The following is a 17,674-nucleotide window of genomic DNA, read 5'->3' on the forward strand; positions in this document are numbered from 1 at the left end:
CCTCTATAGACTCAACATAACGACTTGAAATTTCTCTTTACATACTTTATATTCAGCTAGGAAGTTAACTAGAATCAGTTCCAAAGAAATTGAGGCTATCCATCACTTTTTTTTTCTTTTGTTTTTAGACATTTAAGGTTTGCCCCAGTTTCAGGCCATAAAATATAATGTTGGGAAGACTTGTGGTAGGGAAATAGGTATTTTTTTACTTGCTTTCTAAACTCCATAACATCGTTCCTGATTAAAATAAGCTCATTGTTGAGTGTGCCCACCCCGGGGTGTTAAGATAGCACCCAACCTAGAAAACAAGTTGACTACACTGCACTATAAAAATAAATAAAAACAGAACTGGTCAAGATTACAAGACTGTAACTAGAGAAAATTCCAAAAATTCTCCCCCGGCTCTGTTTTGCTAGTCTGAAGGAAGTCTGAATGCACCAGGACCCAATCTGACACCAGATTTACAATCAAAGCTAAAAGACCTCCAATGTTCTTCTGTTTGTTCTCAAATAATCTTCTATTTCTCTCATTCCATAAGACCCAGCAGACTGCAAAAGGGATACAGCTCCACACGATCTTTGCTTTCTTGCACCCATTAAATCTTGGCCAGGAGAAGAATAACTCTGCCATAGACAAAGGCTGAAATAAGTTCATTCTAAATAAAAAGTAGAAGAAACTCCAGATGATATGAGCCCTCTTGCACGTGTAGAACAGGTGGAAAACTGTTTCCTCGTCCAAACAGCAAAGATAACAGAAACTTGCCATGTAGAAACCTCTATTCTTCAGGTGGTCTGAACTCTGAAGTTAAAATACTGTCAAGCGACACTAACCATGCGAAGGCTTCCACTCTAGGAGGGACAGGATTCCTTCACACTCCTTCCACCTGATCCGCAGCCATCTGCTCCCTTATCAGTGCCAAGTAAAAGGATTTCACAGTGAAAATTCCATTTTTGCATTCTTTCCACCACAGTCCATCTCTAGCAGCAGTAGAAATATCAACCTGTTGCAGATTTTCTAACAGCAGTAGACATTCCTCAATTTCCTGATCTCTCAACGGCCTCCTAAACTTTGGGCTCCACACCAATTGGTCTCCCCTCATCTCAAAGCATTGATCCACCCTCACCTGCTGATCGGAGAACCTATAAAGTCTTGAACAAACCTCCCTCAGCTTCCCAACCCCACACCATTCGTCTTCCCAGAATCTCACTCTTGACCCCTCCCCCACCTTAAAACTGACCAAAGCTTTGAACTCTCTATTAAAATTCATAATCCCCTTCAACAAACTCACCCCATAGGAATTCAAGACTTCTCTTGATTCCCAACCAAACCTCACTACCCATATTTCCTGGCTACCACCCTCCATAAAGAATCCTTTTCTCTATCCAGCCCAAACCTCCATAGCCACTTACCCAAAAGAGCCCTGTTAAACAGCCTCACCCTTCTAAACCCCAGTCCCCCTTTCCCTTTTGGTCTGCAAGCCTTACCCCGATTTACCAAATGAAACTTCTCTTGACCCCCAACTCCTTCCCAGAGGAAATCTCTCTGAAGTTTTTCAATCTTTTCTGCCACCTTCCTTGGAATCTTTAAGAGTGACAAATAATATGTTGGTAGGCTTGAAAGAACACTCCTTATAAGAGTTATTCTGCCCCCAAAAGACAGGTATTTTGCTTTCCACTTCTCTAGTCTCCTCTCCACCCTTTCTATCACCGGCCTCCATACCACTACTCCAGAAATCTTGGTCCCTACCAGGAGACCCAAAAAGTTGAAAGGTAACTCCCCTCACCGGCATTCCAACACTGCAGCACACTGATCCGACACCTCCCTCTCCACTTCCCCCACTCTAATTAGAAGACTCTTGGAAAGATTAACTTTCAGACCTGTTAAACTCTCAAAGTTTGCTAGAATGGCCCTTAAACTCAGCACCTGGTCCACTAAGGCATCTAAAAAAAGTACCATCTGCATACTGCAGATGGGAGATGTAGGGCCCCTCCAAACCTACTCTAAATCCTTCAACCCATCCCAGTTGAACACCCTTCACCATAAGTTAAGCACCTCCATAAGAAACAGAGAAAAAGACACTGAGGATATGCAAGCATACACCTATCTCCTCCACTTCTCTCCAAAGCCCATCAAATGTTGCATCTCCTCAAGGAAACCCCATTCCACATGGCCATGTGCCTTCTCGATATCAATCTTACAAACCAGACCTGGCCTCCCGCTTCTCAGCCTAGAGTCAATACATTCACTAGCCACCAGCACCCCGTCTAAAATTTGTCTCCCTTCCACAAAGGCCATCTGAGTTTCACCCACCACTTCGTGCAGAACTGATTTCAGTCTCCAAGAAAGCACCTTAACCAGAAGCTTACAACGGCTGCTTATTGAGCTGATTGATCTGAAATCTTCAATATTCACAGCCCCATCCTTCTTTTGAATCAAAAGAGATAAAGGTGGCATTCAGCCTTTTGTCCAGTTCTTTTGTGTTGCAGAATTCCTTGATCAATCAAACAAAACCCTCCTCCAAAAAGCTCCAGCTGGCCCTAATGAAGCTAAAGTTAAACCCCTCAGGCCTCGGAGTTTTGTCTCCTTCAATCCTTTTCAAAGATTTTCTGATCTCCCCAACCTCCACCTCCCTTTCTAGCCACACTACTGAGTTATCATTCAACTTTCTAGGCTCCAATCCCCCCAAGGACACCCACCTCCAACCCCTTTCCGAGAATAAATTCTTGTAATACTCTACCACCTCTTTTTGAATCACCTCCAGAGAGTCCACCACCACCTCTCCTACCTGAATTCTCGAGATGAGCTTCCTCCTATGCCTAGCACTTGCAAAAGCCTGAAAATATGTTGTGTTTTTATCTCCCTCCCTCAGCCAAATTGCCCTCGATTTTTGTCTCCAGCTCACCTCCTCCCTCAAAATTAGTCCTTCCAGTTCTCTTTCTAGGGAAACCTTCTCTATTAGAGACTCTCTTGAGAGCTGTCCCTCTTCTTCCAGTTTTGCAAGCTTGTCCAAAACTTCTTTCTTCCTCAGCTCAGCCCCTCCAAACACCTCAGCTCTTCTACCCCTCGGCTCTTCTTTCAGAAACTGAATTTTTCTTAAAATCCTAACAGCTACTGACCCTTCCACCTGCACACTCCACCTTTCTTCAGCCCACTCCAAAAAGTCAGGATCTTGCAACCAGACGCTTTCAAATCTGAAAGGTCACTCCATTTACAGCAACGAACTTTCTTAACATCATTGGTTTGTGGCCTGCCATTCTTAGAGACAGGGCTTCTTGAACCACTTCCCCCACGTACTCCACCCAATCCCCTGAAAATAAGAACCTGTCCAACCTTCTAAGGATAGGTGGGAATTGACCATTTGACCAAGTGAATTTCCCACCACTTAAACCATGAACCTGGCAAGGTTGTTCTCTAATTAATTCTCTTAAAAATGTTTTTCTTCTCTTTGCCAGCTGACTCTAGAGTTTAGACTTTAGGTCCTTTGGAATTTTTATTGTTTTTCCTTTTTTTTTTTTTGAGAAAAAGTTAACTTTATTCAAGACAAGAAAGGTACATGAGGAGATGTGCACAGATATTAGACACTCAAAGAGTTACATAGGCAGAAAACTATCACTGAATAAGTAATCTCTGTAGGCGCCAGATTTAGCTAGACTGTCAGCTTCAGAATTTAGCTCCCTCAGAACCCAGCCCACGTGTGCATTCAAGGAGGAGAGGTGTCTCTCGCTTCATCCAAGTAGTGAGCTAAGGCCCAAGGCCCACTATCAGGATTAGTAAGCCAATTAATGGTGTTGGCTGAATCTCCTTTGATGGTAAGATTTAATAAACCCAGGTCTCTTGCAATCCTGATGCCGGTTAATGCTGCCATGACTTCAGCCTTTGTTGAGGAAGCCATCCCAATCGGTCCACTAAAAGCCCAACTGATAGTACCATCTCTTCTTCTAATTACACCTCCAATACCAGCTGCACCTGGGTTTCCGAAAGCGCTCCCATCAAAGTACAAAGTTGTCTCCCCTTCCTCAGCAACTCTGAGACTATGGGAAGTGTAGAGGTGTATGTGATTAGAGTGAAGAAGATTTACAGCATTTCTTTGGAGGTCAGCAACCGTGACATCTCTGAAATAATCTGAGCTGGAAGTCCATAGGAAGCATCTAAAACAGATTAAAGAAATAAGCTCCTCACAGTTTTTTGTTCTATTGTTAAACACCCGGTTATTTCTCTCTTCCCAAATTCTCCAGAATATAGCATGTGCAGCAGATTGCCATAAAGTTTTCCCTCTTTTGCTTAAACCTCTTCCTGTCCATTGTCCTAAACATTCAACCACATGTTCTGGGAAAACCCAACTGTACTCAAATAATGTTAGGAAAAAGTTCCAAAATTTTCTGGTTTCCTCACAGTGAAGCAGGATGTGGTTGGTGGATTCCCCGGCTTTAAGGCAGAAGCAACATACATGAGGGGATAAATATGACCTTCCATGATTCTTTTTCTGAAGGAGATCATAAGTGTTGATTTTCTTTAAGCTGGCCTCCCACACAAAAAAAACAGACCCTGGAAGGGATATGGGTGCACCAAATTCTCTTGAAGGGGTACTGATCAGTGATTTGTTCTTCCCTAACTAAAGCCTTGAAGCAAGATTTGGTTGAGAACTTACCAGCTGGGTGAAGGGTCCACACACGAAGGTCAGGGGAATTTTGGGAGAGGTATACCTCTCTCAGGGTGTGGTCTCCTAAGAGTTAAGTTCCGGTTGAAATGAGACGGGGGGGGGAGAGGGTAAAACCTGGGATATGAGAGCTTCTTGGTTTGTGCTAAGGCTGAAAAGGCGAGGGAAGGAGTTGGCCAAGGTTGAGTTGCCCCACCAAAGATCAGTGTAAATCGAGGTTATACCTTTCCAAGGATGAGTGTCTCTGACCCGATTCAAGCATAGTTTTCAAGGTGCCAAGGCGAGGCTGGGCGTCAGGGGCGCATCTCGCCTAGTTGACTAGGCGAGGTGGGTGCCTAGGCGATGGATTTTTTTTATAGAAAAAATAGATCCTAGGATAGTTTCCTTGGTACCATAGCCATATTTCCTTAATAATTATTCATATTTTTCATAAGAAAAGTATAGAGTTCATGTTAAAGTATAGAAAATCAACAAATTCATGAAAGAAAAAAAAAGAAGGAAAAGAAAATTCAAAAAATAAAGGGGCTTAGTAGTAGTAGTAGTAGTAATATAAACACACAAAATGAATATTTTAGTTTAATAGTGCCTATTTTATAATTATAATGTCAAAAAATAAAGAATAAAAAAGTATTTTACAATACATAGTACAAAACTGCTTGGCGATTAGGCAAGCCGAGCCTCAAAGGGCGCCTTGTCGCCTAGGCACCCGCCTAGGCGTCGCCTTGACAACTATGGATTCTAGTGAAGGTTGCTATCCCAACTATTGGCGTGATTCCCATATTTGCTAGTGATTACAGCAGTCCATAGAGCACTTGGTTCTAGAGGGAATTCCCACAACCATTTACTGAGAAGAGCTATGTTTCTTTCTTTCAAGTGGCCTTGCTTTTCCTTTCTTAACAGCGTTGATGTAGCCCACCCCAACCCTTTCTAGCTAACCCCGAACCTCCAAAGATTAGAGCATTTTGCTAAGCAGTTTAATACATTGATAATACAGGTTATACACTTCAAAGAAGAAAGAAATCTGTTGTGTCTTTTCTCATGTCTGAATCCTTTGCCTTAATGATGGAGAATGTCACTCATTCCGTACTTGTGAAACCACTTTTTCCCATTGATAATACAGGTTATACACTTCAAAGAAGAAAGAAATCTGTTGTGTCTTTTCTCATGTCTGAATCCTTTGCCTTAATGATGGAGAATGTCACTCATTCCGTACTTGTGAAACCACTTTTTCCCTCTTTTGCACATATTACACCATTTCAAATAGTCAGATATAAACAAGTTCAAAGGGGACGATAAAAGAGTGTGGAGTTAAGAAGTCAGATATGTTCTCTGTAAAATCGTTTTTTAAAGCAGTTTCAAAGGAGGAAGCTGTATCTTTCCCAAGTCAAAGAATATGGGTTAGAACTGTGCCTTCAAAGATAGCCTTTTTTGTTTGGTCAGCAGTGCTGGATAAGATTCTACCCACGGACAATTTAGTCAAAAGAGGGTTAGAAGTGGTAGACATGGCATGTCCCCTATGTATTGGGAATGTAGAACCATCTAGTCATCTGCTGTTACACTGCAATTTTACTCACCGGATGTGGTTAAGAGTGGTGGAATTATTTGGTGCTAAGTGGTAGACATGGCAGATGTTAGGGGACTCATGGAAGCTTGGTGGCTGAGTGGACTGAGTAAAGCTGGAAAGGTGGTTTGGAGTATTATTCCCGCAGCTGTTCTGTGGGCTGTATTGAGTGAAAGAAATAACAGATTATTTGAAGGAATTCAAAAATCAAAAGAAGATGTTCTGAGGAAAATGATAATCCACTCATGGCTGACTACACACCCGTTGTTTAAAGATAGACATCCAAGTGCTTTATTTTAGTTTAATTTTTTGTTTGTAAGGAGGGAGTAGTTTTTTTGTTTCGGGGATTGAGGATTGTATGGGGCTGTTTTGGTTTCTTTGTATATCTTCTGTTTATTTCACTTTGTACAGGGGTTTCTATAGTTGATTTTTAATGAATTCACTTTACTTTACAGTTTTCAAAAAAAACAAAAACAAAATAAAGCTTTAAAATAATTTTATGGCTTATTTGACTGGTCAACCTAGACTAGTTGATGTTTATGAGTATCAACTAACTAGTGAGTGATGCAGTTGATCTAGCCCTCAACTGACTAGTCAGTTGACTAATTAATGACTAGTAGACAATTTGATAACACTGCAGTGTTTTACAAGCGCAAGGCGCAAGGGCCATTTTGCGCCTGAGGCGCAAGGCGAGGCACGCGCCTTTTTGAGGCAAGGTGTACAATTTAAAAGAAATGCAAAAAAATCGAAAAAGAAGGCAAAAAATTATAAAACATAATATAATAAAAATATTAACTTAAGTTTTAAAATAAATGTTTTAAAAAACCTATTATCTAAAATTAAAATACATAAATATAATATGTAAAGCATATTCAAATGAGAATTTAAAAATGAAATCAAACATATAAAACATCTTCAAGCATATAAAACCCACAATCTCTTTTTTTTCTCAATTGCATCAAGTAGCTAATGTGATATATTACATTCCTAATTCTACGAGCCGCCTTTGTGCCATGTCCCTCGAGGCAAGCCCAAACAAGTCCATGTTAGGGTCTTAAATTCTTAGATTTCACACAAAAAATAATAATTTTATAGTTTAAATTGCTTTTAAGAAGATATTTTACTAAGATGAATGAATGGACAACATTACCAAATAGGGGGTTCTTGAAGCTTCGGTGAGCGAGCGATCAAGAACCCCCTATTTGGTAATGTTGTCCATTCATTCATCTTAATAAAATATCTTCTTAAAAGCAATTTAAACTATAAAATTATTATTTTTTGTGTGAAATCTAAGAATTTAAGGCCCTAACATGGACTTGTTTGGGCTGGCCTCAGGGGCGTGGCACGGGGGTTCAGGGGCGGAGCCCCCGGCCCAGCGGCCAGACTCGAACAAAGGGAAAAAGCAGCAAATTTTCAAAAGGCGCACACCTGGGCTAAGGCGCAAGGTGCACGCCTAGGACCTGGGCGAGGCACCTACCCTAAAATGCACCTCGCCTGAGTGCCTAGGCGCGCCTTTTAAATCACTGTAACACTGATCTGGATTGACTACAACAAAGTTTGTTATTGAACACCAATGTAGAAATGGCTATCTCAGGGACCTCTTTTTTTGTGGTAAACAACACTTCATTAAAGAAAAAAAGTAATACAAAGAGTATACATACAGGAAAAGCATCCAAACAGGTTCTCTCAAGCTTCTCCAGCCTTTCCTTCTTTCTTCAAAGGTTCTATAAATCAATTACTCTAGTTTTTAGCTGGTATCCCTACATGGATAGCAAAATAGATTGTTTTAGTTCAGAAACAACTACCATTATTTCACTGTCACTGAATAAATACCATGTCTAAAAGTAGCCCCTATTTCCAACTAAAACTTAAAAAATAAAATAAAATAAAAGAGAACAACCCTATAGTCATAATATTTTTCCATTCTGCAAAATCCACGAATCTTTTGAATAAGTCTTGATGTAAATTAGATCCCTAATCCGCCTGTGTTTACACCATAATTTTAGCAAACCCCACACATGACTTGACTTGAGTTTATGCCATAATTCTACACCTGTATGTATATTTACCAAAATTTGCAAGCATTTCCCTAGTACAATCATATTCTCTATAATGCAAACCATACTTCTCCACAAGTGATTGATACTAAATTACTAATCAGTCTCATTGGTATTCTTGAAACCAGATTTCTGGACATGACAATAATTCATTCAACCAAAAAATGCACCTACATACTATCCATAAAGAAGAAGAGAATGTAAATCAGCTTATGTTGACAAACACAGCAAGTGTAGATCAGTTTGATAATTATTAAAAAGTTGTCTTATAACAGCAACTTCAGACAGCAATAATGGGGTTCAAGCTTTGGTAAAAGCACATTTCATTTCTATATCTTCATCAAATTCCAGCAATATTGAAACTACTAGCAACTTACTTATTTTGTCAACTGCAACAGCCAACTTTTGTAGCTCATCTGGGCAAATATCAGGGCAGTGTGTGAACCCAAAATATATCAAAGTCCATTTCCCCAAGAAGTCTCTCTCTGTAACAGACTTCCCATTATGATCAACAAGGTTGAATGGACCCCCAATAGCAGCTTTTCCTACAGAAGGCCCCTCTTTTACCGCAACAGAGGCATTATGTATTTCTATATACAAGAAGCAAAAAAAATATATCAATACATAATAAGGAAAAGAAAGAAATGTTTTATGTTAAGGGAAACTAATGTGAAGCCAATTCCAAGATGTGAGATGAACCAAGGATTAAGAGAAAAGTAGTGACTTGTAAACAAAGAATGATGGTATAGAACTATTGCAACCAAGTGACTTGGGTTTTTAAAACAAGAACAGCATACCAACTATAGTTGTAAACAATAAATCCATGATAACAGAATGCTAGAAAGAGAAGAAAATAGGATTCAGGAATTTATTGAAAACAAGACTCTTTGACAAATGTAAGGTGGCCCAAAGGGAAATGGCAGATTATTTGGCCAAACAAGGGGTCCATAGTCTGCAACTATTTTGGGCCAAGTTGCAATTGGTAAAACTTAAAGGGTAGTTGGGTAATGCATTCCCAACTCTAAAATGTACTATATTTTAACTTTTTTTACTAAATTAATGAATCACTATTATTGATCAATAAAATTGCAAGATGGCTCAAAAACTCACCTTTACAATATAAGAGCTAAATAACCCATGATCTTCCAAATATGTTTCCTATTGAGCAAAGTATCAATACGATACGCCTCTGTTGGTGTGAAAATTTTAATAAATTCTCATGCAACATAATTCACTCAATCAAGTGATTGAGTTTTATTATTTTGGGTAAGGCCCATTCAGGGAATCATACGGATTGTTCCCCTTAATAGCATCCCCACAAGAAAATAAAGAACACCTTTTGATTCTGACTTGGAGAAATGAACACAGAGAACAAAAGAAAAGAAAAATAGGATACTTAAAAAGAACTTTTCATTTGCTTTTCTTTTACATCAGGTGTACAAGAATGAGAAGAAAGAAAAAGAAAATACAATTGAGAAAATATACAGCCAAAAAAATACATTTCTCTTTTCTTTAATACAAAGAAAATTTCCTTCTCACTCCTTTCTTCATAATAAGTTGTAATCAATCAGATGAAATTTTGATTTTAGACAGCCTTACTCCTTGAAATTTTGCATACAAAAAGGGAACCGTAGTCAATCAAATTGAATATTTGATTGTAGACGATTTTCATCCCTCTGCTCTTCACTTTCATTTGAAGGGAACCATAATCAGCCTTTGAGATTTAGACTATAGATGGTTTACTCCCTAACTTTGTGTTGAAAGAGGACCATAATCAACCAAGTAGAGGCACCTGGTTGTAGATGGTTTATTCCCCCCTACTCTTCATTTTCATTTGAAGGGAACCATAATCAGTCTTCGAGAATTAGACTGTAGATGGTTTAATCCCTAACTTTGTCTTGAAAGAGGGACCATAATCAACCAAGTAAATGCACCTGGTTGTGGATGGTTTATTTCCCTCTTTTTCCTTTCTCAAAAGTAATAACAAAAGAGAGAGAAAGAAGGATACATAGCAGAAGACATAAATAGGAAGTATTCACAGAGAGGACTTTCCTTTTCTCTACCTGTATTAGTGAGACCATTCCTTCCTTGCCTTCCCTTGAGCACTTCTCTTTTCTTCTCTCCTTATCTTTGCTTTCTTAAGAATCTCTTGTGAAAATTTTCTCTGAAGAGTCTCTCTGTGTGTATGTATTTCTAGCTTCCCCTTAAGGAGCTTAAATAGGGAGTGGGGTGGTTATGTAACTATCCCCTCCTCCTAGGTGAAGGACACCTGTCCCTCCCACTTAAAGAGAGGGAACTCCCCACTTAAAGAGAGAGAACTCCCCACTTAAGAGGGGGAACTCCCACACGGGATACTTTTTTATAATTTTAATGATTTGGCTAGTAGACTAGCTAGCCCACTTATTACAAATTATTTGAATAAAAAAATGAATTCAACAGCCTTGTACCAGGCATATCGCATTGTATCTTTGGCTGACCGAAAGGCTTTTTTTTATCAATAACAACAGATTTCATTAAATAGGAATAAACTTACAAAAAAGAGGAGCTAAAGTATCTTAACTCCCCAGAAATTGGGTAGGCACCCAAACTGAAAATAACAAAACAATTACAACTGAGCCCAGAACCCAGAAACCCTATTCACACCTTGCCTAGCCAATCCATCAGCAAAGGAGTTTGCATTTCTCTTTACCCAAGTACACTGAATTTCCACATTCTTGATCAGCCATTTGAATTTTCTCTTTTCATTACTGTAACTCCAAAGCTTAGAATTGTCTTCTTTTAGCCAATTCACTGCAACCACAGAATCTCCCTCTACAATCAGCTTCTTGACATTTAGGTCTTTAGCCCTTTGTACCCCTTCCAAAGCTGCTAACACCTCAGCCCTCAGAGTCCCCCACTCCAATTGGGCTAGAGAACAAACCTATTATATTACTGTTCTCATCTCTTAATACCCCCCCCCCCCAATACCCGAGGGCCCTGGATTCCCCATGCTACTACCATCAAAATTTAGTATCAAAACACTTGATACACATGTTCGTGCATATTGGGTGTACCAATAGCCTGAGCCCAGAAACCCCCCTTTGATGAAGATAATTAAGAACAAAAGGAAGCCCCACAATAATAGTTTCAAATGCAACCCATTACAAGGATAACCCAACCTATTTAACTAATTACAGTTTACAAATCAAGGAGAGATTTCTATATCACAACTTGAATCAGGCTGAATTATATAATAAAATATCAAAGATAAAAAGGTACAAGTCCATGTAATTAGAATTTCATCTGTGAACACACCCAAGTCATAAGATTTGACTTTTCAAAGGGATCATTAAGTAAGGCCCCAAATTACATGAGACTTTAACACTCTAAAAACCTTGGACTTTTCCTACAAATCCTACTCACCGTAGTAATCTACCTTCAATGTGCCGCTTCTTCTCCTTGTCATAATAAAATACAAGTCCTGCCCCAGTCGTAATCAGCAAGAGAAAGCTCAACCATGAAACAGGCTGCAAGAGGCAATTCATATAGATCATTTAAGACAGATTTACTCAAATGTCAACCATATCAAGCAAGAGTATGTGCCTTAGAGAAAAGTCCATTGAAAGCATGGAAAATTCTGGAAGCAAAACAATAATACATATCCACCTTCCTGTGTGTAGGCTGTTATTACCTCTCGAAACATCATTTGTTCATACAGGTAAGCACTAGTTACAACAGGAAAAAGAAATACTAAAATCGCAGCCAACACGAAGCTTGACATATTAGTGACATCGAGGTCATACAAGCAGATTAAAAAAACATCAAGTTCACACAAAGCATCACTACCTTTTTTATTTTAACGAATAATGAGAAGTTTTATTAATAGAATTATAAGAGATACACAGAGAAGGTCCCCAAAAAGAGGCACGAGATGCAGCCTCAGATCAAAACAGAGAATTACAGCTTAAGCCCAAAACATCTGACGCACTCCTTATTTAGCTAGCGAGTCTGCTAACCCATTTGCAGATCTTCTTTCCCATTGGAAATGGACAGACATGTTTGTAGTTAGCCATCTGAATCTTTGTAAAACCCCCTTATAGGACCAGGCTGCTGTTTCTGGCTCTTTTAACCACTGGATCACCAGCTTTGAATCACCTTCGATTAAGAGCTGTTCACAGGTCAGTTCTTTGGCAAACTCAGCTCCTTGAAACACTGCCTGTGTTATGGATGCATTCGTAGGAAAGGCTTACCGCCGCCGCCGGCAGCAGCAGTAAGGAGGGGCCCACACGACAGCTCATCAAGGGGCCCAACCTTATCTTGCCACGACAGCTATGCTCGCCAACTCGCCACCAGCTTATATTATCCCTCATCCCATATCATTATCTTATCTTATGATCTTAGTAAGAGTTTTGTTACCACCAGAAGTAGGAGTTTGTTTACCATTGGAAGTAGGAGTTTGAGTTTGATTTAGAGAGGAATTATCCTAGCCTAGCCGAATACAACAAGGAACCCCCCTCTTGTAATCTCCTATTTAAGGAGCTGTGAATTAGAATAAAGCATTCAGTTTTCCAGTAAAGAGAAGAGTGAGGAGAGTTTGGGTGGTCTCTTGGACAAATCACCCATTCGGTTTTCCACAATAGGGTCTACACGCAAGGGAAGGCGCAAGGGGAAGCAAGAGGTTCTTCCCGTGGACCGACCCGTGACGAGATCCTACACCTGGACCCATAACATTCTGGTATCAGAGCCTACCGTCATGGGGGAACAGGAGCCGCTGTCTTCCAGGGTCCACAAACTGGAACATAAGCTCGCAGAAACCAGCATGGAGGTTCGTGAAGTCAAGGATGATGTCCGGGAGCTGCGACGCCTACTGGAAGCATTCCTCTCCAACAAAGAAAGAAATTCAGAGGGAACTGCCACCACAAACAGTCGCCATCCGGACTGGGCAGAGACATCCAGCGAACAGCAGATCGCTGCTCCGACAGCCGCAGTTATTCCCAAGTACAGCCGGCTGGAATTCCCGTCTTACAACGGCACCGAAGACCCGTTAGGATGGCTGTATCGCTGCAAACAGTTCTTCTGTAATCAACGCATTGATGACAAGGATAAAGTCAGTCTGGCCGCCTTCCACCTATCAGAAGAGGCGCAGCTCTGGTTCTACCGACTGGAGCAAGAAGAACCCGGTCTCAACTGGGGGCAATTTAAATCATATTGTCTCCTTAGGTTTGGACCCCCGTTGACAAGCAACCCGCTGGGCGAGTTAGTCAATCTCAAGCAAGCCGGAACTGTGGCAGAGTACCAACGCCAGTTCCAAACCCTTCTCGCCAGAGCAACCTTGGTTCGCACAGATCAGCAAGTAGATATGTTTACAGCAGGGTTAGTAGAACCCCTAAGAGTGGACGTAGAGATGCAACATCCTCCTAACCTGGCCACAGCGATGAACCTCGCACGCGCCTTCGAAAGGAAAATGCAGCTCTCCCACGGAAACCTCAGTATAGGGCGACCGACAACAACCTGGGCACCATCGAAGACAGCAGGGGTGTCTCCTTCTTCAACAGCCAGCAGGGAACAAAGGCCTCCCGCCGGTAACCCCTCCAGATTGGCAGGAAGTGTAGGAAGTAGCAGAACAGCACCCCCCATTATACGGCTGACCCGAGCCGAGATGGCAGAACGGCGCGCAAGAGGGCAGTGCTTCAACTGCGATGATCTGTACTCCTCTGAGCACAGGTGCAAGAAGCTGTTCTGTCTTCTAGTAGAAGAACCCGAAGAGGATGAGGATGAACCTGCAGCATCAGAACCAGAGATCTCCCTCCACGCCATCACGGGGATCAAAACTTCCCAAACCATGCAACTAAGGGCGCGGATAGCAGGGCAACCAGTTCGTATTCTCGTAGACTCCGGTAGCACCCACAACTTCAGTGAACAAGCTGCCCGTTGGTTAGAATTACCGATGGAAATCAAGCCGCAGTTACAGGTAGTCGTGGCTAATGGGGAAAGAGTTCAGAGCCCCGATATCTATATTCAGGTCGGAGCAGAATCCTTCCGGGCTGATTTATATGTACTCTCCTTGGATGAATTTGACATCGTCCTGGGAGTCAAATGGCTAATCACTCTAGGGCCCATCCTATGGGACTTCAGCGCCCTGACAATGACCTTCCACTTGGATGGGAAACCGGTTACATGGCAGGGGACCAAAATAAGAACAAAAACGCAGCTGCACACACTTCAAGGTGAGGACTCACGCGCAACAGACATGGAGAGGCTCCTCACAGATTTCTCTGCAGTATTCAAAGAACCCAAGGGGCTCCCACCTTCCAGAAACTGCGATCATCGGATCCCTCTGATAGCCGGATCGGATCCCGTCGTCGTCCGACCCTACCGTTACCCACATCGACAGAAGGATGAAATAGAAAGGCAGTGCGCGGACATGTTACAGCAGGGGATCATCCGTCCCAGCCGCTCCCCCTTCTCCTCTCCGGTTCTGTTGGTACCCAAGCAAGATGGGATTTGGAGATTTTGTGTGGACTACAGAGAACTTAACAGTCGGACGGTCAAGGACAAATTTCCTATCCCAGTCGTAGAGGAGCTATTGGATGAACTCCATGGCGCTCAATACTTCTCAAAACTAGACCTACGGTCGGGTTACTTCCAGGTCCGAATGACTCCCAAAGATGTAGAGAAAACGGCCTTCAGAACACATCATGGCCATTTCGAATTCCTGGTTATGCCATTCGGCCTCAGCAACGCTCCTTCCACATTCCAGGCCCTGATGAACGAGGTATTTCACTCCCACCTCCGCAGATTTGTCTTGGTGTTCTTTGACGACATCCTAGTCTATAGCAAATCGTGGGTAGAACACGTGCAACATCTACGGATCGTTCTTGAACTCCTGCAACAACACCAACTCTTCCTTAAGCGATCCAAATGTTCCTTTGGGGAACGTCGGGTCCTTTACTTGGGACATGTGATCAGCGGGCAAGGGGTCACTGTGGATGACTCCAAGATTCAGACAATCAGAGAATGGCCCAGACCGCAATCCGCCAAGGCTCTCCGCGGGTTCCTAGGGCTGACAGGCTACTACCGCAAGTTCATACAAAATTATGGACTTTTGGCGGCGCCACTAACCAGCCTGCTCAAGAAAAATGCCTTCCCCTGGGATAGTACAACCGATGCAGCCTTTGAGAGTTTAAGGGAAGCCCTCTCCACCACGCCGGTTCTACAGTTGTCAAACTTTGATCTCGAGTTCATGGTGGAATGTGATGCATCCGGCACCGGCATTGGCGCCATACTACAGCAGCAAGGACATCCAGTCGCCTTCTTCAGTCACAAACTGGCCGACCGCCACCTTAAGTTACCCGCCTACGAATGGGAACTGATTGGACTGGCAAAGGCAGTGCAGCACTAGAGGCCATATCTGTGGGGAAGATCCTTCGTCGTCAAGACGGACCATTACAGCCTCAAATATTTGCTGGAACAACGGCTTACCACCTCGCCGCAACAGCACTGGGTCAACAAACTTCTTGGGTTCGATTTCTGGGTGGACTACAAGGTGGGAACCTTGAACCGTGCCGCAGATGCCTTGTTTCGCCGAGAAGAAGACAATATGCTGCTCCATGCGATCTCACAGCCCCGAGCACCCTGTTGGAAGACATTCGAAGCATACTGCCACAATCACCAGAGTGGAACGAGGTGGTCCAGAAAATACAAGCCGGAACGACCAGCCCAAACTGGTCCATGCACGACGGGTTGGCACTATACAAAGGGCGGATTTATCTCCCATCCGACCGCCCTTTAATTCCCTCCGTCATCTCCAACATACACAACTCCACGCATGAAGGCGTCCAGAAAACCTTGCACCGCATCCACGCGGACTTCCACTGGCAAGGTATGAAGGCTTCGGTGCAGGACTTCATTCAGAACTGCTCTATGTGCCAACAACAAAAGTGGGAAAACTTGCACCCAGCAGGCCTTCTCCAGCCACTTGCACTCCCAACTCGGATCTAGGCAGATATTTCCATGGACTTCATTGAGGGCCTACCCAAGGTTGGAGGGAAGTCGGTCTTATTTGTAGTGGTGGACCGTTTTTCCAAATATGCGTATTTCCTTCCCTTAGCCCACCCTTACAGCGCGGTCTCAGTCGCTCACGCCTTCTTCACCCACATCTTCCGCTTGCATGGGCTACCCGAATCCATCGTAAGTGACAGAGACCCGATCTTCACTAGCACTTTCTGGAAAGAGCTATTTCGTCTGCAGGGGACAGCCCTGGCCTTCTCCTCCGCCTACCATCCGCAGACTGATGGCCAAACGAAGGTAGTAAACCGAACAATAGAGATGTACCTCCGTTGTTTTGTGGGAGACCAGCCCCGACGTTGGGTGGAGTACCTTCTGTGGGCCGAATACTGTTATAACACCTCTTACCACTCCTCTCTTGGCATGACTCCCTTCCGGGTTGTTTATGGTTGGGACCCCCCCCCCCCCCCGTCTATTATCTTACGAACCCGGTTCAACACGGTTGGAAGAAGTGGATCGCAGCCTACAAGATCGTGATACCCTCCTGGCCAAAGTCTCCTTGCGCTTACAGCAGGCTCAGGCACGGATGAAGAACGCCTACGATCAGCGCCACCGAGAAGTCACCTTTGAGCTGGGACAGTTTGTTTGGTTGAAGCTCCAACCTTATCGGCAGCTCTCCCTCAGACGCAGAGCTCCCCCTAAGCTGGCTCCCAAATTCTATGGGCCCTTCAGGGTTTTACGATAGATCGGGAAGGTTGCATACCAGCTCGAGCTACCGGAACACAGCAGACTCCATGATACCTTCCACGTGTCCCTACTCAAGCCTTTTACAAGGACTCCTCCTGATCAAGTACCTCCCCTACCCCCCTTGAAGGACGGCAGACCCATTCTCTAGCCTCGGGCCCTTGTCCGATCCCGCATCAACCGAGGAACTTAGAGGTCCTTGTGGAGTGGGATGAACTACCATCAGCGGAAGCCACCTGGATCCCCTGGTCGGATCTTCACAACGCCTATCCGGATCTCGAGCTTGAGGACAAGCTCGTTGCCCAGGAGGGGTGTGATGTTATGGATGCATTCGTAGGAAAGGCTTGCCACCACCGCCGGCAACAGCAGTAAGGAGGGGCCCACACGACAACTCATTAGGGGGCCCAACCTTATCTTGCCACGACAGCTATGCTCGCCAACTCGCCACCAGCTTATATTATCCCTCATCCCATATCATTATCTTATCTTATGATCTTAGTAAGAGTTTTGTTACCACCAGAAGTAGGAGTTTGTTTACCATTGGAAGTAGGAGTTTGAGTTTGATTTAGAGAGGAATTATCCTAGCCTAGCCGAATACAACAAGGAACCCCCCTCTTGTAATCTCCTATTTAAGGAGCTGTGAATTAGAATAAAGCATTCAGTTTTCCA

General features: G+C 43.0%; 1 protein-coding gene across 1 annotated transcript in view; it reads right to left on the reverse strand.

Annotated features, from left to right (window-relative positions):
- LOC104596351 (cytochrome c oxidase assembly factor HCC1) overlaps nucleotides 1–17,674 on the reverse strand; it is a 39,551-nt gene that overhangs the window by 18,010 nt on the left and 3,867 nt on the right. Inside the window, exons 3-4 of the mRNA XM_088895328.1 lie at nucleotides 11,691–11,781; nucleotides 8,653–8,865 (exon numbers count right to left, since the gene is read on the reverse strand). Of these exons, the coding sequence (XP_088751454.1) occupies nucleotides 8,653–8,865; nucleotides 11,691–11,781 (304 nt within the window). The remainder of the gene's footprint in view (nucleotides 1–8,652; nucleotides 8,866–11,690; nucleotides 11,782–17,674) is intronic.

The sequence above is a fragment of the Nelumbo nucifera genome, chromosome 1, assembly GCF_055504915.1.
Source record: "Nelumbo nucifera cultivar China Antique chromosome 1, China Antique-T2T, whole genome shotgun sequence".
NCBI classification, from domain to species: Eukaryota; Viridiplantae; Streptophyta; class Magnoliopsida; order Proteales; family Nelumbonaceae; genus Nelumbo; species Nelumbo nucifera.